At 38.0% G+C, this 26556-nt stretch overlaps 1 protein-coding gene across 2 annotated transcripts in view; it reads left to right on the plus strand.

The window, feature by feature from the left end:
- rab28 (RAB28, member RAS oncogene family) overlaps positions 1 to 26556 on the plus strand; it is a 42394-nt gene that overhangs the window by 12131 nt on the left and 3707 nt on the right. For both annotated transcript variants that reach the window (XM_036590059.1, XM_036590060.1), the window contains exons 3-6: positions 3738 to 3826; positions 5296 to 5425; positions 25612 to 25715; positions 25947 to 26024. In XM_036590059.1, coding sequence (XP_036445952.1) covers positions 3738 to 3826; positions 5296 to 5425; positions 25612 to 25715; positions 25947 to 26024 — 401 coding nt within the window. The remainder of the gene's footprint in view (positions 1 to 3737; positions 3827 to 5295; positions 5426 to 25611; positions 25716 to 25946; positions 26025 to 26556) is intronic.

Consider the following 26556-nt stretch of genomic DNA (forward strand, 5'->3'; position numbering starts at 1 on the left):
TGTTTTTGACATATTTAACATAGTGCTCACACTTTTTCCTTGCTGCGTTTATTTTCAGCCCTGTTCCCATGCAGGGAGGAGAGATTAGCAAGGCTTCTTGTTTTTGTTTTCACGCTCCCATGCACCATAACTCAGCCGTGTGTGTACGTGTGTATATGTGTGTGTGCTGTTTGGAGCGGTTTTCAGGGGTTTGGGAAACACAGGCTCTAGTTTTTATACCACATCAGCAGAATCTGCCCTGGCTGCAAGCCGAAGGGATTCACTTACCGTAAAGACTGAATTATAGAATAAATAAAGAATATGTATATTTTATATAACTGAGTGAAGAGAGTGGGGTGGAAACACACATGAGGTGCTTCATGGTTGGTTCAGTATGGCTTTACATGGTGATGTGTAGTCTGGATGTAATGACTGTAACACTGTATGCTTCCAGCAAAGAGAGGGACAGAGAGAAAGTAGGTACAGACCTTTTCTGTGATTTGTGCCTATATATGTATAGTGCTTTATGTAACATACACACGTCTCCCCTTCTCCGACACTCTACAAATTTGGATTTTACCGATGTTTCCCCCTTCATATTTTGTATTTTAATTATCGTTGTTTATCTTAACACCACATATATTTTCCTGCGCTAGTGGATTTGGCAGAGACCAGCAAAATGCAAACAGAGGCAGAGAGAGGGAGAGAGAGAGGCTAATGAGGGAGCTAGGCTTTAGGCAAGACTGGGATGCAACTCAACTAGAGGCAACTGTTGAATCTGTCAGTACATTATAAGTGTTTGTTTATGAAAGTAAACTGAAAATTTGTTTTGATATTAATGTCACAATGATTTTAAAGACAAACAGTGTGACAGGAATCAGAAGTTCCACTCATACATGTGTCTTGCCACAAAATTCTGTTAGTTGAGATTAGTTAAAAGTATATAATTTTTTAATATTCTGTTGTTTTAGGGCTGTTTCTTAGTCTCTTCATGTGACTGCAGTAGAATTTCAGTTTTACTTCATTGCTAAGGAATAATTATGGCTGTAACAGTGGGAGAATGCTCACTAAGTCTAAATTGACGCAGTTAGCTCCATGTCTAATCAAACAGGCTCTGGATCTCATGTGGGAGGGTGAAAAGTAGTTTTTGTTAATGATGGATATTTGTGAATGTGTTGAAGTTCAACTAGTCAGGTGGTTTGTTAAAAGGAAAAAATCCTCAGACAATCCAGTGCAAGTAGCCACTTGAGCCACAGGCTCTGCATTTTTAGTGCCCGAAATGTGAAATGTTGTGCCCAGAGTAATTGGGCAATAGGCAATGTTGACTTCTGATCAATTAAATAAATCCCAATACTCATAATCGTCAGTAATTCAGCTGTTGTCAGAAGGTGATAATCATGCTGAAAATGGCTTTTTAAAATTGTGGTTAATTTCTCATATTTTTTGACTGATTTCTTGTTGGGTACAGTTGTGTAGGTGATCTCAGAGATATTCCAATTCACTGTATAAGGAGATGGAACCAGTGATTAATTAAGTTTAGTGGGGATGACAGTTTAAAGTAACTATGTTAAACATTTTTAACTGTGGTATTGAATGTAAATACACTCTTTTTTAAATTTGGACGGCTTAGAATGTTGTACTGAATTCTAGTTTGTTTTCATTGGGAAAGTCTAGAACTCCACTTGACTGTGGAACTCAAGCTGATCTTATTTTAAAACTCTTATTGGTTAATTTCTGGTACTCCTTGTTTTGATTCTGGAACTCTGGTTGATTTTATTGTAAAATTGTAGCTAGTTTTGTGATGTGAATTTGTGTAAATTGTTGCAGCAGAGTGAGTTAGAGGGCTAATGGTAGAGCTGGGCGATATGGCCAAAAATGTATATCGTTCGATATCGATACATATCGCGATAAATGTCAAATCATTATTTCTTTCAAGTTTGAAGGCTGATTTTTGCTCCTGGGTGGTTATTTGCTGTTTTAAACTATCCTTTATGGTCGGAACACAAGAAACACTCGCCAAACAGTGGAACATTTCACAAATCTGTCATGGGAGAGTGGAAGAAAGTGTCCGGTGAGCTGTTTTTACCAGCTGGAAAAGCATGGCTATTTTGTAATAGTCATAATTTAAGAAAGAAAACAGATTATTTTTAGCTGGTGACGAGCGCTCGGCTACCCCGTTACAAATGACATTACAGTATTCAGACACCAGCTAGCGACGACTGGATATTCAGTTGTAGTAGTTTAAGGGGTGAACCGCAAAATATCAACACTAGACAAACAGAGTCCTCCTTTTAGGTACGTGTAAACTGAAAGCGGTGCTTTTGTGTCTTGTTTGATCTACAGTATCATTACTTCGCCATGTCGTGCGAGTGACGAAGCGCTGCTTTAAGTTAGCCAGCTGCTAAAAACAGCTAGCCTGGAAAGATAGCTTAGCGCTCTCCCGCTTTCCAATGCCTCACAGCTTCCTCAGTTTACTTTTGTTTACATCAGGGCTGTAACTGCATGAACCCACTTCTTTCTTTCACTTTTGTTGCTTGAGAATGCACTAAACTTAAATATAACTGTCCGAGCACTGTAACAGCGCTTTAGTTGTGAGGATTGTGATTGTGATTTAACGCTGCTAAAGCTGGTTAGGATGTTAGGAAAGAGGTGAGTTTGCTGTAGGACAGTATAGTTACACCACTGACCTCGTCACTCAGACTCGGTCACAGGAGAACAGATCGCCGCTCGCTCCACTCAAACAGGGAATGTATAACCTCGCGTTTCAGCTGTTGCTAAAGACTCATCTTACTCGTGACCCCCCTCCCTCTCTAATCATGTCGAAAAATTCGGAAGTGCGCCCTCTCCTGGCGACAGCAGAGTAGTGTCGCTTTCCTTGCAGTAGAAAACGCCACCAAGGTTTTCCCTAGAACGTGGAAGTGTGAGAATGGTGTATTATATCGAACATTTATCGAACATGTCATATCGCTCTATCGAGGAAAAGTTATATCGCGATAATTATCGTTATCGTTTTATCGCCCAGCCCTAGCTAATGGTCAGTTTGTGCATGATTATGTTGCTGGCTTGATCTCTGTGGCTGCAGAAATTAGAGCTGAAACATTTTGTATAGTTGAGGTTCTTCCAGCTGCCCACAGTACAGAACACATGACAGTTGACCACTTGCACAATCTACATGTTATCTACATACTATCCAGAAAAGAAAACTATTGTTTAAAAAAGTCTATACAATAAATAAGTATATGAAGTGCTAACTGCACATAATATACATAACCATCCAACAGTCTGTATTATTATTCACATGCTTGTTTAGAAAGCAAACCTATGTGCTACACCAATATACAAATATGCAAAACTACCAATGTACATCCACAATTATGTCCACATTTGAACACACTCATTTGGACAAGCACATTTGTATTGTATTAAAGCATTGATATTACATTTGACATTTATTATATTACATGTCTAAATTAATAGCTTTTATTACATTCTAGCATTGATATTACCTTGTAGTACTCTGGGGGCCAAGAAATGGCATAGAGCTTCTAAACAGATAACTAAAACTGGATGTGTTTTGTCTTTTTTGCTTTAAGAAAGTAAAAATTAAAGGAAGAGAAGGGTGCATTGCAACCATGTGTTTAGATTTGCTTATTGTTAAATCTAGTCAAATGTCTCTTTATTCTAGCACTTTCATTGTTTGATTAGGATTTTTTACATAACACTGGAGATCATGTGCATACTATCATCTGCTGTTACAGGAAATCTGAACGTCACTCTGCAAGTGTGGGACATCGGAGGGCAAACTATTGGAGGAAAGATGCTGGATAAATATATCTATGGGGCTCAGGTATACACACACACACACACACACACACACACCACAGATGCACACACCACACAGACACAACCTCAGATGAGTAATAATATAGTTTTGTGTGTAGGTGGTATTAAATCATTATCATGTTACATTGTTGTGGTAAACAGTATTCTTCTCTGAGCGTATTGTGGATATCATCAGTACTTACTGCTGTGTATTGTGAAAATTCCTCATGAAAAGTATCATGATATATGTGTGTGGGTTTGACTATTTGAGTTCAGCTTAAATGTTGACGTGTAGTGTTATTATTGTAAATTTGCTAAACTATTTAAATGTAATTATGTAATTATTTAATTTATTGCATAGTTCCATAGTAAATTACAATAACATTAATAGCTACAAATATTAATAAATTACAAATGTATTTACAATCGATTTATATTCTGTATTGACAGGTCTGTGTCTGCATTTCCAAATGTTTTATTTGTTTTGATCATGCATTTGGTTCTGCATTTCCAAATGTGATCGAACATTAACATAAATATAATGTGGAATTTTTTCTTTCAAAAATGACTGCACAGTAATGTTTCACCAAATTCATTTGGCAATAAAATAATTCCTCTTCTACTAATGAACACATATATTTGTTTTTGATTGAAAATTGATTGAGAAAAACACACTTTTGACAGGATTTCTCTACCTGTTTAAATAGGCTTACCTAAGTAAAGTTTCAGCATGCATTTGTAATTGCCAGTGCAACCTCTAAGGATGTCTAATCTATTAGAGTAATAACAGGGCATGGTTTAGTCCCAGGAGAGCTGTAGTAAAACACATGCACTCACAGTCCTTCCAGGACTCACTCACACTGTTCGTGATGTCAGTTTGTGTGTAACTGGTCCCAAGCTTTATACATGGGGGAATAGCCCCAGTGTGCTTGCCCAGAGAAGGGGTCAGTTGGGCAACAAGGTCTGCATGGAGACTAACAGCACCACATACACTAGTGCCACCTACTGCTCAATCTCACATACTTACTCACTGTCATACTGGCACACACACACACACACACACACACACATACACACACACACACACACATGCACACAAATGATGGGACTTTCAAACATACGTACTCACACTGACACAAGAGCACACTGCCATGTGTGCTGGACAGAGTGGATTACAGCACTGCCAAGGCTCTATTGCCCTTAAAGTGAAACAGCTTTATGAAATTGTACAGCTATTATTAACTATATTAATATTTGGAATGAATGAATAATGTTCCTGTTTTCTTGGTGAGGTATATTTTTGGCAGTCTATGTAAGCAATGAAGCCCATACACTGCATGTTATTGAAAATGGCACTAATATATGAGTGGGGTATATGCTTGACAATGAGTGATATATAGATCTAATATATCATCCTATGTGTTTTGAATAGGGAGAATTATTAATGTAATATACTTTATGTAATTTGTAATGTGCCTGTGTTCGTGTGTGCAGGGTGTTCTCTTGGTGTATGACATCACTAACTCTCAGAGTTTTGAGAATCTAGAGGACTGGTACAGCATGGTGAAGAAAGCAAACGAGGAGTCTGAAGTACAACCAGTTATAGCTCTGGTGGGCAACAAGAGTGAGTACTCACACCTATGCACATACACACTCCCACATTGCATGTGCTTGGGCTGACATTTTTAATAGAATTTGGTTCTCTGAGTGCATTGGCATAGTCTTTTTGTGTGATGTTTTTTTTCAGTAACAAAAAAGTAGATACAGGGACAGTACGTCAATTTGTTGCATCATAAGAGGAAATCATTTGTGGCACAGACAGAACTTCAAACAACGAAGCCACAAAACGAATAAACTCAAGAAGATAAGACACACAAAGTCACAGCGCATGTGATGCACAAACAAAACGAAACAGCTCAGTCGGCACAGTAAAGGTAACATTAAGGTAAATGTTGGAACTAGAGCATCTTATGGAAGAGAGGAACATTTCAGTGAAGTTAAATACAGTGTAGTAAAATGAATGCCATACTAGGGTAGTAGTTCAGAAGTGAAATGATAAGGCTCCACACTAACACTGTCCAGTTGTCCAGGGGAGGATAAAAACAGTGCACAGAACGGTGTTAAATCTTTTTGGATGCATTTAGGGCAATGAAGTTGTGTGCATTAACACTCATGTCAAATATATAGTCATAAAATCATGTATGTCCCAATAGAAGTGGGCAATATGTTTTTATTGTATTTGTGACAACTTTTGTTATCGTGATGGTTTTCTGAGCGTATCGTGGATATTGTCCGTACTTAAAAAAAACACTGAACAACTGCATGTTTCATTATAAAAAAAAAAAAAGCATATAAAAAGTTAATCCTGTTTAATTAGGTTTACTGAAGATTATGTAGTGAAGATATTTTGTGAAATATTGAATAAAAATCATTGTACCCAGAGTTGGATGGATGTTTTTAAATGTGGCACCATTAGTGCATTGTACGTGTGTGTCAATCCCTACATCCCAGTCAATTATGCCAGCCATAAACATGGTAATGTTCAATGCAGAAACCTTTAGCCAATGATCTATCAAATGTTGCCCAGGCATTTACCAGTGAGAAAAAAGGGAACTAGATTATAGTTTAATAATGATTAAGTGTGTTCTAGAATTGAGAAAAGGAAAGATGTAAATTTTTTATTAAAAAAAATATTTTAACAAAATGTGAAAAAACTGACTAAATGATAAAGAAGTGATATAAGATTATAATAATAATAATAATAATAAAATTATTTACTTTTTAAGCCATATAATTTTTTGCATTCAGTTATACTTTTGATTCAGCAGCATTTTCTACTGAAAAATAAAAAAAGTTTAATCTTTCAGAGGCAAATTCTCATATTCAGGTTTCTTGTGCCCTTGTTTAATGTGTTTTTCCCTCACTGAGACAGAAACATAATCCTTAGATTTGTCAGACAAAGGGCTTGACCAATATATCAGTTGACCAGTGATTCACAGTATTTTTTTTTGATAACATTGGCAACAAGCTGATTCTAGGGCCATTTCTGGATTCCAATTCATGAACACAAGTAAAACATTCTCTCTTTAACTGTGTGATGGCAATAAAGTCTAAACTGGTGAGTCTGAACACAGAAAACCATCATGCTAAGTGTTACAAAAACATATAAGATGCATGCAAACCCAACATGTAGAATGGGAATGCCAAAAAACTTTTTGAAGAAAGCTAATGAAAATTGGAAAAATAATAAGTGATCAAACAAATGCACAAAGCATTTTAAGTAACTCCACTCAACAGAGTTTCTGTTGTTTAGGAAGTTTAAGAAGTGTGATAATTGAGAACTGATTGACAATCATATCATTCAGTAAGACACTCTTTAACTAAAATTGTTTGAATATAAAATGTAAATCCAAAATATAAATATAATGTAAAATCAATATTTTTGGTTAGCAGAATTTTTAACCCCCTAAAATCACTATTAGTATTTGCCGAAAAAATGTTCTTATCAGTCTGGTTCTAGTTGAGCGATCAAAAAATAGACGATTAACTGTCTACAGAAATACTTGCTTATGGTTTTAAATTAAAGTCTGTGTTTGTTAGTCAAGCAGTAATGGAGACAGATAGTATATAAAACAAGTTCACAGTACCACAGTGTGATCTGTCTCTCTTATCTGTGTATATGTGCATGGCCTGATCCAGCAGTTACTGCTACATCTATATTTCATTCACATCTTTATACTTTGCTTATCTCACATTGTGACCCCCAGATAGCCTCCTCGATATACACACACACACGTATTGCGTTCTGCACAGCCAGACAGTAGAGCTACACACAAATGTGCATTCCCCTGGTAGAGTAAACACAGGAGATATGTGTGAGACAAGCAGGGCTGCTCATCTGCTCCTATTACCATACATCACAGACTAATGCCCTGTGTGTGTGTGTGTCTGTGTCTGTGTGTCTGTGTGAGAGAGAGAGAGAGAGAGAGAGAGAGAGAGAGAGAGAGAGAGGTCTGCCTTGGAAATATTTGAAACAATTTATACTTTAAGTGAAAAAATGGTGTTGTGAAGTGTTGTTGTTTATTTTTAAAGTATCAGAGGTCTGTTGTTTTTTTTAGTCAACAAAACTGTGGAGAGAATTTTTTTCTGGTGAGACGAAGGCTTCTGTCAGCTGAAAAGGTAATGCTATACCAAAAAGAGTTCTTGGAATAGACTCCTAACATTCATCTACCATTGTAAATCACGCTGGATAAAAGCATATGATCTAGAATGTATGTAATATGCAGCACGGTTTGAATGGTATTATCACTCATCCCTACTGCAGATTAATTAACATTAAAACATTTTCTTTTGTTGTGTTTGAGTTATAACTTGTCAAAAGTAATACATATATACGTAATGTAGTGCAGTATGTCATATAGCAATATACAGCAAATCACAGATCTTTAAAATTACGATAGAATGGTATTGTGGCTCTAGAGTCTTGATAATATTGTGATGTAAGGCCTCTTGTGATTCCCACCCCGGTGGAAGGACAGTTGGAGTTGGTCCCCGTTTGCCGCTATACCAGCCTCTGTTCTTTGTTTGACATATTTTTCTACCTGCGTTTGTCTGTGGAGATTTAAACTGCTTAGTGCTATATTTTATGCAGTTGTTAACATATTTCAGGCAATATAGTATATGTTCATTTAAAAATGGCAAACTCCCAGTTCACAAATTTATGTATGTGCTGTGATATCACTTGTTTTAAAAATGTGAAGACTTTCGCATATGAGAATGTTTTGCAAATGTATGAGAGCAGGAAACTTAATCTTGGCATAGCTTCCAATTCATTAACAGTCAATTTTTTTCTGGTGATAAATGAGAGTATTTCTGTCTGGAATCTGATCTAACTTTATTAGGCTTCAGATCTTTCTTTTTTCCCCTCTCTTTCCATCTTCACTCTGCCTGTTAATAGTTTAGTTTTCAGGTCCAAATGTATTTACCTGTGGTAGTGTTTTATGTTCATTAGTATGTGTACAGAGCTCTGCCTGGATTTTCCAAAGAACACAAGAAAAACAAGAAGCATCTTCCATATCTGGGACATAGACATACAAACACATAGACATTAGGAATTGTAGTCATGTTACAGATTCATCCTAACTCTCCAAATAAACAATAGTAGTACAGAAGCACCCTAAATAGACAAAATTTACTAAACACCGTTCCAACTTTAGGACAACGCTGACTTCAGTTTAAACTGTCTGTTTCTATTGATTTTAGGCAACTGTGACAGGCAGCGTGGTTCACTACCTGTGTAATGATGTCACATTTATTTATATTGCAAAAAGATGTGTTTTTGAGATGTGTCTTCTTTTTAAAAATCCTGGGCATTGTAGACACGATCTCCACCATCCACCTTTTTGTGTTAATGTCAATGAAACTTCATCCAAATAAAATGTAGGGTGATGACAGAGTTGAATGTTTGGCTGTTTATTAGGAGGAATAATGTTAGCGTGGCTCGCGGACCAGCTATAACTTTGGACAATGGAAACTGAAACGGGAGTGGCCACGCCTTGTTAAACAGCAAGGGGAATTGTCACAATATTCTTAACTTCCAGTTTATCCCACATTAGTTTTGTTTTTACATCAGTAACAGAAGTTGTCTACATAACTAACCTACATTTTTAACATTATTTTAATTACTTGTTTATGTTACAGCTGTGCATGTATCATCAGTTGCTTGGTAGTAAACGTAACCAGTAATTATTGATTGAGTAGTTTAGGATTTATTTGCTTCTGTAATATGGATTTGTGAAAAATCTTATCTTGACAAATCTTAACAAATCAAATATAAACAACTCAAATATTTTTGTCAAGTTCTAGTGGTCATGTAACTGTAGTCAATTATGTAATTTGTGAAATATTCTCACTAAATGGTATTTGCAGTGTGAGATGCAATGCCCAAGCCAACCCTGCAAGTACAGTCATGAGAACTGTGAAACAAATTGATTTGAGTGTATAATAGTTGTAATCCATCAGGTAATTCACTCACTAGAATGAATTCAGATGTCTGTACACAAGGGGCTTCATGATTTATAAAATGCCCAACAGTTGTTCAGTTTGGGACTGCAGTGCTAGTGGTAAACAAAGAGTAAAACCAACTACAATTTGAGACTTTACCATTTGCCTGCTGAAAAAATGAGTCTGCCCAAAAACATCCTCAGAAGCTCAGGCACACTTGCACTTACTGCCTTTGCTGTCTGTAGCCTATATTCTTTTAAGAATTAACTGAATAAGTTAATAAGCCTTTTTATTAGATAATAAGCTGTTTCACTTCCTGTTTTGAAACATGTGACAGCAGCTATATGTGTAATCCTGCTGGTGTGTGCTTTCAGACATGGATTTTGTGCCTTGTAATGATGCACAAAAAGGCTGCGTGAGTGCATGTTGTGTCTCGTTTTGGAGAATCTGAGTTACTTTGGAGAAAATGTATATTGTATATAATGTATAAAAGTATATTTCATAAAAATGTTTTTGTTTTTTTCACAGTTAAAATGACGAATTGTTCCACTAATCGGGATTAACAAGTGCTACATTTTATGATACTTGTTACTATACTTGCAACTTTCATGCTAAGAAGGTTTATGCACAGCTCCGGGACTACAGCGTTAGTGCTGCATCTATGATCTGTTCATTGTAAGATTTAGTTGGCTCTCTACATGTTAATCAGGCTTCATGAAAGCAGATTTGGTCTTACTGAAAACAACTGGAAAGTCCTGGATGAGATATTTATTGAAAGCAGGATTGATTTTGTAGTTTCACTGAAACAACATGGGGAGATCGCTAATGCAACTTGATGATGCAGATTCTGAATTATAAAAATGACATTTTCCCTGCACTCTGTGGACTGTGTGAAAGAGAGAAAGTGTATATGTGCTTGTCTTTGCTGTCAGCCTTTATAATCTGTTTCATTTATGTGTCTATAAGGAGCAGTAAGTTATCTCCCCCACTGAGGTATCTCTCTCTCTCTCTCTCTCTCTCTCTCTCTCTCTCTCTCTCTCTCTCTCTCTCTCTCTCTCCATTCTTGTTTTGGTGACTTTAATGGGTTCAGTTCTCTTAACCTCTCCTCATCAGTCACTGCTTTTAGCACCCCTCCCACCACTCTGCCAAACACACACACGCACGCACACACATACAGACAGGCACTCATTATGAACTACGGGAAACATTGCCCTGCAAAGGCATTTGTGTGTGCATTGTATGTTTAAAATAAAAGAAATAGTATAAGTCATGTCTGTTATGAGACCTCTCATAAATGTTGACTTGCATATAGGCCTAAATGCAGTCGACTTAAGTTTGTCATTTAGGTGTATGTGCATGGGCACAAGCTTGAATGCCCCTCTCTGTGTGTAGGTGTGAGTCTCTCTCCCTCTCTCTCGTTCACTCTCTTTTAGGGAGAGCCTTAATTGCTCCAATGGGAAATCTGAGTGTACTGCTACTCTTGTAGCAGCTCCAGGCCAGGCTTGGCCCAAATTTACCATAGACCTCCCTGCACTTTTTAAACTTATTCCCAACATTCCTGTGTACGTTTGTGGACACCTGCTTATCCAATGTTTCTTCTGAAAGCAAGGTTATTAGTAGGCATATGGTACCTCTTTTGCTGCAGTAACAGCCTTCTCTTCTGTGATGTCTTTACACAGGATGTTGGAACATTGCTGAGAGGATATGGTTGCATTCAGCCACAAGAGCATTAGTGAGGTCAGGTACTGATATTGGATGATTAGTTCTGGATCACAAACATCACTCCAGCTCATCCCAAAGGTATTGGATGATGCTCCATCAATCCAAACAACACAGTTGCACTGCTCCACAGCCCAGTATACTACTTCAGCTGACTTTCAGCATCTGGCATGGTGACCTTGTGTGCGGCTTCTTCAGAGCATCTCATTCTGTTGCTCGCATGTCTCTGTGGAGATTACACAAGCAGTAGGGCTGTCACCAATGGATGTACCTTAAAGTAGCAGATTTTACTAATTAGAAGGGGCTTCTGGATACTTTTGAACATTGAGTTTATGTTTGGCACACCATTACACAGCCTAGCCTGAGCCACTCCACCCACTGAATGAAGCTAATAGTCTGAGGAAAGGTTAAACAGGGAGTAGATCAAGTAGATACAGCTATTTGATAATGCAAGACTGCATTTGTTTGTCTGTGTGCGTGCACGCATGTGTTTTTTCCCGGCAGCCTCTGTTGCAGGCGTGTGGCCCAGTTGCAAGCATCAGCGTGTATTTAGCAATGAAAACTACAATCTTATAAAATGAGATCAAACAGTATTATACAATGATTAGTTACATCCACTACAGTAGTGTTGGATATATGCAGGTATAAAGCATATATCCACCTCTAAAGAGACTGGTTTACTGTATACCCATCGAAAATAGCGAGAGATGTGCATGTGTCTTTGATTTTGATTTGACCATGAATGTGGAGAGTAATGACACCAGATCAGGATTATTGTAGTTTTTAAATTTCATCATTGTTTGTTTTTTTCTTTTTTTATTTAATTTTCTGTTTTTCATTTCGGTTTAATTTCAAGGTTAGTTAGTTTTAAAGGTGGATTAATAATATTAGGTTTATCTGATTTTAAAAGCAATAGCTTTGGTTTACTTTTTTTTATTAAATTTCATTTTTAATTTTTATTACTATGCTGTTTGCTGTGAAAATAGGTATTTGGTAGGCTTAGAATAGAATTAATACAACAGATTTAGCCCAGCTCCAGTTTTCCTTAAAAACATCAAAGAGGGGTCCACTTCCAAACTTTCATTTACACTCTCAAAAAACAAAAACGAAAGTTCTTTCTCAGTAATTGTATTTTGATTTGATTAGTTTTTGTGTTTTAATTACAGACTGAGTACATTTTTCACTGCTAGTTTTTGTTTTGGTAATAATTTTAGTTAGCTGTAATAACACTGCACCAGATTTATCCAATCATAAGTCATATAACCAGCGCATGCCTTCATATTTTGCAGAATTGTAAGCTGTCATTCTTTTTTCCTGCTGTTGTGTTGTACAGTAACTGAAAAACTCAATAGTATAATGCTAGCTTACTAACAACTACTTAACCTGTGGCAAATATAAATATTACTCAGTTTTTTGTTTTTTTTTTGTTTTTTTTTTGACCACAGTGCTGTTAGACCAGCTGTTAGATACTTTATTTGTAGCGTACAAAGGGAAATGTTGTGTGTTTGTGATGCAAATTGGGGTGGGTATCCCTTGCAAAACACATTATGGCCATCTTGCCAATTACCGCACTACTGGGTACACCTGTATCATTTGACATTTAGCACTGAGGACAGTATGTAGTGGGGCATGATCCAGTATGCACTATAGAAGGAGCTTACTCAGTGTCAGCCATGTCACTCAGGACAACAGTTTGTGCCCTGAAATTATAGTCTGAACCGCTTTAAGGCTACGCTAGTAACGAGATATGTGTTTGTGTGGATGAATGAGTGAGCTCAGCAGAGAGTGCTACATGTGCTGGTTGATCCATTAGGTAAATATTGGTGCACATGGTGCTGCAGAGAGGAGCAGCCATAGCGACTTGTGTGGTACGACACGGGCCATTACACCCCTCTCTCTCTCTCTCTCTCTCTCTCTCTCTCTCTCTCTCTCTCTCTCTCTCTCTCTCTCTCTCTCTCTCTCTTTCTCTCTCTCTCTTTCTCTCTCACGCACACACACACACAAACGCACGTATGCCTACCATGATTCTGCTGCCATGACACTACCAGCCTGTCCAACTGACCACACATTGAGCCTTTTCGAGGCACCCACATCGCACAAACAATTCTGGATGTTCACGTAGTATAACTAAACCTGTGTTGCTGATATTAGTACTATAAAACGTGGACGAGTGTGTAAGTGTTGTTGGTGTTGTTAGTCAGAAGTCATCTGTCTATCTGTCCATCTATTTATTTATCTGTCTATCCATGGGTCCATCTATCTGTCTGTCTATAGATGTACGCAAATAGGAATTCTGGCCTGATGCCAATATCTGAATTTTTCTTTGTACATGTCTGCCAGTGTCTGTACGTAAACATTTATAAAATGTAGAAATTCAAACTCATACTAGAATTACAGAGAAATGTGGAATGTATCTGTAGTGGATTTTAAATGCAGTAAAATGAAGATGCAAATATTTTAGCACAGCAGCCAAGATTCACCTAAATGTTCTGCTCTTTAGGATTACAACAAATCATGTGAAAATCGATGTGAAACATCTGTCCAATGCCAATAATTTTTTAAAGCAATTATCTTTCATTATCAGTGTGATATGAAATCACTGTGCATCCTTACAATCTGTAGGTAGATATATAGATGTAGGTGGAGGGTAGCAACATTACTGGCAAATTTGTGTGCATGTGTGTGGTCCTCTGCAGTCTCTTCAGCACTGGGGTTTTTGTTGGCTTTCATAAGTCCTGGGAGCCCATAAAGTGTTATAGCCGTACACACATGATTTTGCCCTTAAGGGTATTTCAATAGAAATGTTTTTGAGTTGATGTGCTAGCTACAGTGCAAGTTTGTTTTATTGTTGCATATATTAATGTGTTTATTTCGGTTTGAGTATTATCTAGGTATTGAATGCACGTGTGTTTCTGTGTGTGTGTGTGTGTGTGTGCGCGTGTGTGCATGTGCCTATGTGGCTATGTGTGAGTGAGTGTGTATGACCATGAGTGTGTGCACCCCTGCTGTGCTGTGTTGCAGTAGAAAGATGATCCTGTGATGTATGAGCTGTTGACAGAACACTTCTGACCATCAGGAAACCTGTTCCCAGTGCAGTCCCAGCACATTCAGACACACACACACTCACACACAAACACACAGCTTAACACGCAGCAGTGACCTGGACTGGGTCTACAAAGACTGTTCTGTCTTAGAACCCCCCTCCAGCAATCGCACAAACATGCACATGCACACCACTCACAAACTCACACATATTAATGAACATGCATTTGCTTTAGTCTGTATGCGTAATTCACTTACACTTGCATACTTGCTCTGGAGAGTTAGTGAAGTCATTAATCATTGTTTCCATATTCATTCATTCATTCATTCCTTTATTCACTTACACTTTTAAGTGTATGGGAGTGTCTCTCAACATGTTTTATTTTGTTTAGGATATGGTAGCCATTTCATAGCCTAAAGTTAAAAATCAGCATGCGTACAAAATGTAGTCGTTACTAAGGGGTGGCAGTATGGTAAAAATATCAGAATACAAGACATTTTCACTATACGCGATACATATCATGATGTTTATTTTTCTGAGGTTTAATAAGATGGGACTGTCAACCCCCCCACTAGATCCACTTTTAAAAACTGCCATGCAAAATTATGAGTACATTGAATTTTATTTAACATTTCATATATTGTATTAAATCCAATTAAACATTCCTGATTATGCTCAAATGTAACAAAGCAGGTGATATCTATGATACGCTGAAAAACACACAGTGACAATTATCACAGTAATGCTAAAATACTTTTATGTTTGCCAAGCTCTAGTCATTACTAAACTCTAGGCTTGGGAAACATGTAAAATGTAACTTAAATTTAGAATTGATCCCTTAGTATTGGAATGCTCTAATTTACACAACTATACCACATGAATGATTTTTCACTTTACTAGATAAACCTATTCTGCAGGTCAGTACAGCGCAACAGTGCAGTGAAAAAATGGTTCATATACTTGGTTCAAATTTGTACATTGGTTCCACCATGAAATATATCAGCACAATTACTGTTGTTCATTTTCCTTACTTTTGGCAATAATTATGTTTATGTAATGTATTTTATTCATGTAAAATCAATGTACACATTTAAATCAAGTAAATTTAAAGCGACACTTTATTCAGTGTATGTGCTAGGAGAAATGAATTCTGTGTGAATATGAAAAGATCTCAGTTACACACATCTAATCTTAGTGCTCATGAAAGTTGTAGTTCCCACTTTTCCCAAAACTTGGTGTGTGCTGTATCAAACCACATTTTCCAATGGCCCAAGCAGTCTCTGCAGTGCTTTTCAGTGCTTCAGTATTTAATTTGTGCAATATTTAAACACCGGGAAGGTGCTTCCTGTAGATTTTTGATGCTAACCCTTAAATAACACACAACAATATAGTGTTTTAGGAACCATAAACATATACGCATTCATTGATTTACCTGCTTGGCTGTTCTCCATTTGACAAAGACATAATTTCATTTGCAAAACACAGAATCCCCCTTTAATATATGCATATGCACAAATATTAAACAATCTGCCTGTTTCAACTCACTCTCAGACATACACACTTCTTGGTGCACATACAGATTCCTTGACAAACACTTCACTCCAGTGCTGAATGGCGGTATGGTGTGCAAGAGAGAAAAGAAAAGAGAAATGTGTATGTGTTTTCTGAACACTTCATTTGAGCACTTCATCTCTCACACAGAAACACACGCACATCCATGACTAAGGCTGCTGTTTTCACTGATGGGTTTGGGCTGCTTTTCCTCCATGCTGTTCTGAGTGGCCTGGCAGCCGTAGGAGTCCTGCTCAGCTGCCCAAACTGTGGCCACAGGCCCTAATGCTAGGCCCTGACTGCTTTTATGAGCTGTGCTTGTGGCATTTATGAAACAGTTTGTTTTCATATTGCTTATGAAGTTACATGCTATGAAGCCATTTAATAGAGCAGTGGATTCAGTAAAGAGGCAGTCAATGTCCGGAGTGATTAGCATCACCAAGCCAGAGTACTGCAGTTTCCACATGCTTACACAGCCCAGTGACTTCCTGAAAGGTTGAAGCCATCCTGACCAGCTCTGTCTAAATCTAACCCTCAATCCAACACTGTGCTGCTTAACTTTAAATCTCAACATATGTTTACGCCCAGTATGCCTTAACCATGATAATGTCGAAGTACTGTCTAGACATCAAAGGTTTTGTCACAGTGTTTGCTGTAGGCTAATTCAGGACAGATTAAGTGTAGGTTTATACTTACTTGGATAATAGTAGAGAATAACTGTAATTAGTCTACAGCTAATGCTCCTCCCTTGACACTAGGTCCTCCTTCTCCATCAGCATTAATGGATTCCAAAAAAGAGAAAACGACTGTGTGTAGTGTGCTTTTTTTGGTATGTTTTAAATGACTTTACACATGGAAACTTGTATCATGGCAGTTAACGTTGTGCACACACACACATACACTTGCACTGTTGTGTCTTTATCACATGGTTATTTACATGAATGGTTATCTCATGTACATCTCAGCATGTGGTACTCAAGCCAAACTTAAGTCTTGAAGCCTTCACAGCAGTGCTTTGCCATAGTCACACTACAAAACTTTGTATGTTTTGTGCTGTAGAGATTTGTTTTGAGACTTTGAAGTTTAGAAATGAGCTGCAAATTTTAAAACATTGAGTTCTCCAACATTCTTATAAATGCTGTTTCTACAACTCTAGATACAGTTTTTGAGACAAAACTTGTGTTCAGCCCCAGTGAACTAACAGAGATGTGGTAATGTTTTTGGTATGTGTGTAGTGGAAGTGTTTGTGTGCGTGTTAGTATCTCAATCTGCAGACAGTGTCTGTGCTTTATCAGAGTAAATGGGTGTTGAAGTGTGCTGATGGCTCTGTTAGTCACTGTGTTTATAACTTCGCAGAGCCACTTAAGAGAGGCGCATCGGTGAGGGGTCTGCCTCCCTCATGCTCGCTCTAATGGAACGACTCGACCGGGGAGCAGCTTGTTAGTGGAGCTATTTAACAGCAGCTAGCAAGCTCTAAAGACCAGACAAGCACCACCCCTCTCCTCCATATCCCGCTCTCTCGTGTACGTAGCTGCAGTGGGCCGAGTTACATCTGGAGTTCAGAAGTCCTCTGAGTTTCATAAAAGCCCTTTAGCCCTCACTGTGGGGTTCGACCCGCATAACTCTGCCCTGTCCCCACACTCGCTGTGTGTTTAGGTTAAACAGTGTTGGTGGCTGTTAACAGTGTTATGTGAAGTTTATTTGCTGGCAGTTACCTGCTCCGTTAAATGTTCCAGGCTGACCCCAGCACAAAGAGAGCTCTCACTTCACTGTGCTCTCTCTGTGCGTTCTGTCCAGGCCTAATGCACTGGAGGTTGAGAAATTAATATGCATTTTCATATGGCTTATTTGCACAAGTTTTTTTGTGCATTTGTTTGTCTTTACTTTTATCTGAGTTTTTTTAGCATGGTTAATCTGCTCTGTCAAGCTTATGTCTGCTTCTACGCTGGGTCTTATTTATCAAGGAGTCAGAATTTAACTTGAAGCTGAGAGATTGGGGCTCAAGGTCATCTGATTTTGTTCTGATTTTGTTCGTGCAATTAACAGGTAACAGCTATCAGTGCTGTATCAAAGCTCATGGATCAGTTGATGGTTATAGATCTTGTTACTGTATCACAGAGTGCATCAGTAAAGGACCCATAATGGAACCCAGAGACACACCATGAGCTTCAGTAATAGAGATGTATAAGTTCAAGTAGAATTTCTGGCATGGGTGTGAATGTGTGTGCGTGTGTTTCAGATGGCATGACGCCACAGCGGCGGTTGTTAAAGTAAACATTTCCTGGTGAGAGGGACGAGGTGTAGCCATTGCTCTTTTCTCCTTGTAATCTGTCATAGGTCCATCTCTCTCTCTCTCACACACACATGCACTCTCTAAGCTTTAACTCTTTAAAAAGCTTGCTGATGATTTGTCTTGCTATCTCTCACACTCACACATAAACAGTTTATTTAGTGTTTGCTTGGTCTTCCTGCTATACAGACACGCTGACACCAACTGAGAAGACCCAGACCTCCAAGACCAGATCCACACACACTGATAACCCCCAACCAATGCATTAATAACAACCCCAACCCCTCCTCCACATAAACACACACACACACACACACACACACACACACACACACGAGTCACAGATAGAGAGAGAGAGAGAGAGAGAGAGAGAGAGACAGACAGATGGACAGACAGAGCACAAGTGAGAGGCAGACCTCCACTACCAGATCTGCACAGGCTGATAACCCTCAAGTGCATTAATAACATGCACACACATACACAAATGCAGATAGTAAGGGAACAGCAGGATTAGTTCTGTATCCGTTGGTGCCATGCATGAGTGAGTGAGTATGGGAGATGGGACACACTGGTCTAGATTAGATTAGACGAGAAAAATGATCGTCAGGACTGTAATGTACACAAGACTGTATGGATTCAAACTCTGGGATTTGTTTAGCCCTGTCTACCTGATCGGGCTGGGGTTAAGTCTAATGCTAATGGCCTATTTTGACATCATACCATCATTTACCTGGATGAAGGCAGTAGCAAGTCTGCATATTTTGAAAGCTCTAACCTGCTCACTGGTGATATTTAGAAGACCTAGTACAAACCTACAGTGTTTGATTCATTTTCACTGGATTTTTTTTTCTTTTTCATCAAAAGATACTCAAACCTGGACCTCTCACTAACCACACTGGCCTAAAAACAGTGTTATTTTTACAGTGCTCTTTTGATTAATAAATTGGAATCATTTGTTTACCTGCTCTTTTATTATCGAAGTGTACTCATTTACATTCAATCTTGTAGTGTATTATACACTACAAGATTGAATTTCATTAGGGATGTGCATTCTGACAAATTTTGATATTTGAGCATCTGTAAGAGTTAATAAATAGATATTGGGAAACAAAAAACAAAAACAGGCAGGTTTTTACCTGATATTAAGGTAAAAAGACTTCTTGTCTTCTATATACAATTTTTTTACTTGATAAATAAATTTGTTAAAGCCACATTAAAACTTTATTTTGCTGATTGATTTGATTTTATTATTTCATACATTTATTATTGTTTCTATCCATAATCTAATCTTTTGTCACTACAGTAATTTAACCAGTGTTACTATTAGAAATATAAGGTTTTATTCGACAATTTGGGTGACGATGGTCAGTATCAAACTTAAAACTTGATGATGTGGATTGGACTGTGTACACTCCTAGTTTTTGTTTTGGTTTTCTCATTGTATTTTTTTCTGTGATTGATGCAGCCAAAGATACATTTCCCACCTTAATCGGACAATAATTTTACTTCTGTTCTATTCTATTCTATTCTATTCTATTCTATTCTCTGGGTAAGCATTAAGTTCTGGCACTTAGCTCTAACACACATCACCACCACCACTCTGCTGCACATGAAAGTGAATGTATTTAACTCACTGAGATATTAAGGTGTATTTATTCATTAACAGATTTGCAACTTTCGTTCACTTTTTCTCTGTCCTTCTCTGTTTCTCTTGTGCTTGTGTGCACTATGTGTGCTCATGTGTGATAAATGTACTCTCTCTGTGACGGTCAGGTCTGGAGCAGAATAACACTGTTCTGTTCTCCATGTCCCACTGCTGGAGAAAGTCTATATGTACAATAACTCCACTGCAGACTTCCAGCCACTATTTTTGGTAACAATAGCTTTTAGGAAAATATTTCTCCAACGAAACACATTAGTCTATTTGTATCGATAATGAATGAGGCATGTCAGGAATACTTTTCACGGTAACTGCCAAAATATCCTGTGGTTTTTCATTTCACATGCAAAATCTCTTGTGTGTAAGTGAGTAAGTGGTGTGTGTGCGTGAGTGAGACTGTGCACACGTTTGGGGACAAATGCTGAATTTTACTTCAGACTAAAGGCCTTTTTGGAAACAATATTTTAAATATTTTGAGCTGCTGATAGTTCTAGTTGTTCAGGTACGGCTGTACACAGAGCTACCGTGATTTATATTGACCTCAGATCATGTGTGAGAAGAACTGCATTTGAATAGTATAGTTTTAAGTTCTGTGCCTGGTGTGTGTGGGTGTGTTTATACTTGTGTTTGCTATGCGTGAGGACCAAATGTTCCCACAGGTAGGACAAGGAGACCCAGTGTCATTGATGCAGAGCACTGCTCTTATGAAACACCAAAAGCTACTTGAGTGCTAATGTCGCCAGCGGTGCATACAGACCAGTTTTAGGGGGGTTTCAGGTGGGGGTTTCAGGTGGGGGGTTCGGGTGGGGCACAGAATCCTGTGAGAGAGACATCTGTGAATGGTGTCATTTGAATTTGTAAGTTATACATTGTATTTACAATGAACAAGCTTGCTTTAGTACCAAAAACTAGTCAGGTGTTGCTGACCCAACTCCATCCAACGTGAGGGTTTGTTTTTGGGATCATTAAAGATCATGGTGCTATAACTTGTGTTGAAAACTGAGGCTGTGCTTTTGCGTTCTAAACAAGTTACTCCCAACTTTTGGTGTCTGTCTGTCATGGATATTGACAACTTGCTTTACAGAACATCAAACCTAATTTGATCCAATTCACCTTTTGTATAATTTAATTTTCTAATTCCTCATTTTGTCATATCATCATTATAATTTTTTTTTTTTTTATCCTCAAAACTGCCACTGGCTCTTAGTTCTACAGTGAAGTTGTCACTTGCCATTACATTAGTTATTGTGGTGGTAACATTACAGTTGGTAAATCTAACAAAATTTGATTTGATGCAATGAGTTCTGTGTCTGAACAGTTGTTTAATTATTAATGGTTGATATTTGTAAATGTATCAGAATTCACCTAGTAAAAAAGCTTCACAGCAAATGGCCACTTGGGTCATAGGCTCTGCATATTTAGTGGCCAGAATGTGAAATGTTGTGGCCCTGGGTGGTAGGCAAGGAATGCATTGATCCCATTTTTTTCAGACCAAATACAAGTTCAGATTTTTAGTACTCACCAATACGAAGTCCAATACCAAAACAAATTACGTTCAATCATTGAAAGCTATCTGATTTTAAATGAAGTGTATTAACTAGCTATGCTACATTTGTTGCCTTGGATTGAGTAGCGCTGCAGTGGAGAAAAGAAAGTAGACTTTTCATGTCTGAAAAGCGCTTCTGTGCAGCTGTAAGTAAAGTATGTTTCATACTTTTGATGCTTCTCATCGGTCTTCTTCTTTGAAGAAGAAGAAGGAATCACAGGCTGATGCATCAGAGGAGCTTGCTTGTGGAGTTTTACGTCTGAAGTCTTTTGTTTGGCTGGTTGAGCTGTAGTTGAATGTCATTGAAATCCAGACATACAGTGTGTGATTTTAGAAACCTTGTTCTTTGGTGACTCACACTGTACGTTCATAGAGACTGCCATGTACGGACAAAGCCTGTGATCTATATACTTACACTGTACATTTAAAAAGACCGTTGTGTACAGACAAAGCCTACGATTTATGTGCTCTCACCCTATGAAAACGCTCCATCCATGTTATGTGACACGCAGCCATTGCAGACAGCTCTGTCCATGAACAATTTCAAATAAAGTTGTTTCATTCAAAACAACATACTTTGTGCTGAGTACTGAGCATACACTGAGAAACTGAGCTACACCACTGCTACCACTTTGCACTGAAGCCAAAGGCCAGGCATGGATGTACATGTAGGACAATTCTTTACGGCCTGTTTTACAAAAACCATGGCAGTTTTGAAAAATCAACATTTATACCTCGCAATTCTACTCAGTCAAACAGAGTAAAGTCAGCAGATACGAACTTCGGTAGCTAATGTCAACATTCCTACTCTCGTTTCTTTTGCCTGTGTGTCTCCACTCGTACTGGGGAAGTGGATGTAATTGTATGTTTTTAAAAACAGGCTAAAATCACAGTGTTTTCCTGGTGGGAATATACAAAAACGGAATGTTTAAAGTGACTGATGGCTTTGTGTCCAACTACCACGGAGTCAGTAACACTTCTCTGTGTGAACAGAGCCTCCTTCACTGTGTTTGTTCCTTAGCACTGCAGCATATACTTGGCTTACATCACACGGTATCAGTGGGTATCAGATGTTGGAATCTATTAATTTTTATCAATACGAGTGTTTGAGTAAATGGGCACAGTATTGACCTGATACCAGTATCGATACTAATGCATCCCTAATAATTACAGTAGTGTAGATTGTGTGTGTGTGTGTGTGTGTATATATTCGCACATGTGCAAGTGTATATGTATGTAAGGTTGATTGATAAGCATGTAGAAGTGTTGAGGATCTAATGGATCTAGAGGATTAGCTGTGTTTAGTGATGGTAGCAGCCAGAGAGCCTCCTCTGCTCCAGACCATCATTAATAAAACATGCATACTCACTTTTACCTGTTTATAAATACAGAGACAGGGAGTTAGTGTGGGTGCCATGGAATGCATCTGCATTTTTTGTGTGTGTATTGAGTATTTATATGTGTAAAATGATCTCTTCAGTCTTTGTTGAATTAGTTGTTGCTGTGTTACTATATGGATCACTGAGCGTCATTGAATAAGTTACGTTTGTCAGACTGAGAGATCACCCGTAGCTATGGGTCTCTGAACTTTTAGGGCTACAGTCACATAATGTTGACAGAGGGATGCCAAAACTGCTAGGTAATAAAGGTTCAAATCTCTCCCTGCATGGTTAGCGAGACTTGTGCCCTACAGTTATCTTTATACGTTGTCTTTAGGTATTTGTGCATAACTGTACTCGATAGAAACTGTACAGTCTGCAAACTTTTACAGACATTTTGGAAATTTGCTTCGTTTTCAAAATGTCTAAAAACTGCTTCTTTCACTCTTACACTTTCACAAGGGCTTAAAAGCAGGGTGATGGTGAGGATGAAAGCTTGAATAGAAGCGGTATTGAGGGAAGCTATAGGGAAACGCAATACCTTACTATACCTATACACACAGACACACTCCCGTACAGAGCTTCAGTAGACACTGGGTGTGTCTGTCCCTGACACAAAGCCCAGAAAGAGATAGAAAGAGAAGAAGAGAATCTTTACTTTCAGCTCAGTGACTTCTGCTTGACCCTTCTGTGTTGACCTGGTGGTGACCCTGCAGTGACATCACAGCGGGTGTGTGTGGCGAGTTTCATGGCTCACAGTGAGGCAGGACATTGTTGTGCGTGCACTAAATCAGTCCATGCTGACAGCACATAGATTTCAGTTCCTTGAGGCCAAAACTGTGTTAATGTGGTGCATACAGGTAATGCACAGTGCACAGCTGAGATTTAGGGAGAATCAGTGGCCACTTGCATAGAACATGTTAAGTGAATTTTGGCTTAAACTTTAAGTGAGCTGCATAAAATCTCTTTAGGAAAGTGTTAAAGTGGAAAGTGAAATAAAAAAATAATATTGTGTAATTGTGTATGTATAATTTTTGTTGACAGTGGCACCATTTAAATTTGCAGCTTGAAATGTGTCCCTTAAGCAATTAACGTAAGATAAATATTTAAGATATTTTATGCAAACCGCCAAAGCTCATCTTTCATTCCTATCATACACAAACACATGCAGGTGTCATGTCTGCAGGGTTATAGAGAGGTCAGTGTGTGTATGTATATGTGTGGGAATATGTTCCCTCAGGGTAAAGAGTACAGTGTTCTATAGGATAATACTCTGTAATGGTAGCTGTAGCCTTTAGGCATGCATGTTTATTTCTGACAGCTCTATCCTTCTCTCTCTCTCTCTCTCTCTCTCTCTCTCTCACACACACTCTCACACACACACACACACACATACACACACACACACACACACAATAAAAGCTTGTATATCTTGCGTCCCGTGTTTATTGATGATTGCACTGTGGAAAGAAAAAAGGTGCTAATCTTTAGCATGTGTTGCTGTGGTAGCCTGGTTTGTGTTTAATACCTAGACGAAAGATCCATCACAAATGTAGCTTAAATATTACTGTTGTAGTGTAACAAACAGTATTCAGCATGTAAGTTGAATTGCATTTAATTTCTTTCAGTTTTATAAATAATAAATCAGCATCTAAATAATAAATAATTAAATAAAATTAATTTCAACATGGCATTACACGTGTATTGTATCTGATAACGAGTTCTTTGGGAAGGTATTTCAGTCGTACCTGGAGTGAAATTAGAAAATGATGTTTATACGGCACTTCTTGGCTTTTAAAAAACGTCTATTTTTGTCTGACCACAGCACCTTTTGCCACATTTTTGCTGGATCGTTTAGGTACTCCAAGACGGCAGAGTGTAAGCAATAGCTCCTTTTTTTGCCACTGTGCTATAGAGGTTTTGTATTTTGGAAATTGCTGACACGTATTCTCTTTCTTCAGCTGTAAGTGTTTCAAGGTCTCACAGTTGCATCCCTAATTATTTTCTTCCAGCTCAGTACTGTTTGAATTGTGTGCTATTTCTTGCATTTTATGGCTTTGATGGTTTTTTCATCTGATTTTTCATCTGATCTGTAATTTGCTTTGGATGCTCTTTTGTCTTGATGATTGACTCAATTCACCACCTGACTGAGGAGCATGCAGTGGTTTTGAACCTGTACCCTTCCAGTATTTAGACTGGAGCTGGTCGGTACACACAGGCAGAAGAATCTTGTACACCTGAGTGAATTGAGGATGACAGGCTGAAAGAGTCTCAGTACTCATGTAGTGTTCATATTTCAGCTTTTTTCCAGTTTTCAGTTTATTGAACTTTGTGTAATCATTGGACTTGTCCAGTTACAACAGTTTGCACAAACTTTTGCAAAGCCACTGTGTACTGTGTGTACTGAACTGACAATGAGGCTGTGTGTGTGTGACAGAGAGAGAAAGAGTTAAATTTCAGCCTCTTGGCTAAATTATTTTCTCTTATTAAGGTTGTGGTGGAGTGGCTACATCCTCTCTCTCTCTCTCTTTCTGTCTCTCACACATGAAAACACAGATTTAAACGTTCTGCTTTTGTAAACGTGTGTGGTTCTCTAATGTGCATGTATTGTTTGTGTAGTTGATTTGGAGCACATGCGGACAGTAAAGGTGGACAAACACCAGCGCTTCTGTCAAGAGAATGGCCTCATCAGCCAATTTGTGTCAGCTAAGACGGGAGACTCGGTCAGTAACACACACGTGCAAACACTAGCTCATATACTCTAAAGTATGAACACACGTTGATCAATGCACACACATTAATCCAAGTATGATCCATTCATCATAAAATTGCCACATAATATGAGGACCAGCTAGCCTTTTAAAAAATGAAGATAATAGTCTTTCAGACAGCGACAGTATGTTTGTTTAAGGGAAATCAAATAATATCTTTGTGTCTACTTGTGTGTTCTCTAGGTGTTCCTTTGTTTCCAAAGAGTGGCAGCAGAGATTTTGGGAATAAAACTGAATAAAGCAGAAATAGAGCAGTCACAGGTAAGCATGTCCTATTTAGAGTGTATGTATGTTTGTGTTTATGGGTGGGCAGTAATAAATAAACAACTTTTTCATGTTTAAATGATTTTTTTTTATTAAAATACTTCAATAAATACACAATACCTGTCAATGTATTCTGCAATCCTTCTTTTTTCAGAATAAAATTAATTTTAGGCATTTAGTCTCCCAAAGTCTAAGAATGTCAGGTGGTGTGACCATCCAGCCATGTATGCAGATTAAGTAAACTATTAAAAAAGGTAATTTAGTTAAATAAAATGATTTTGTTTGAAATGTTACAGATCAAAACATGTTGCAAAAAATATTTATCTAATTGCAAAACATCTATAAATTCTGTTTTCTCTTAATGTTACGTGCCACAACTAGCAATGAACTTTTACTCTTGAGTTATGGTTAGGCTGATTCAGTTTACCAAGTTAGGTGGTAAGACCCCAGGAAAGCCATGAAAATCAGTTATTATTATAATAAGGTTTATTTATTTGGGAAAAAAAAAAACAAAACGTATAACCTTGAG

The sequence above is a fragment of the Colossoma macropomum genome, unplaced genomic scaffold (genome assembly GCF_904425465.1).
Source record: "Colossoma macropomum unplaced genomic scaffold, Colossoma_macropomum, whole genome shotgun sequence".
NCBI lineage: Eukaryota > Metazoa > Chordata > Actinopteri > Characiformes > Serrasalmidae > Colossoma > Colossoma macropomum.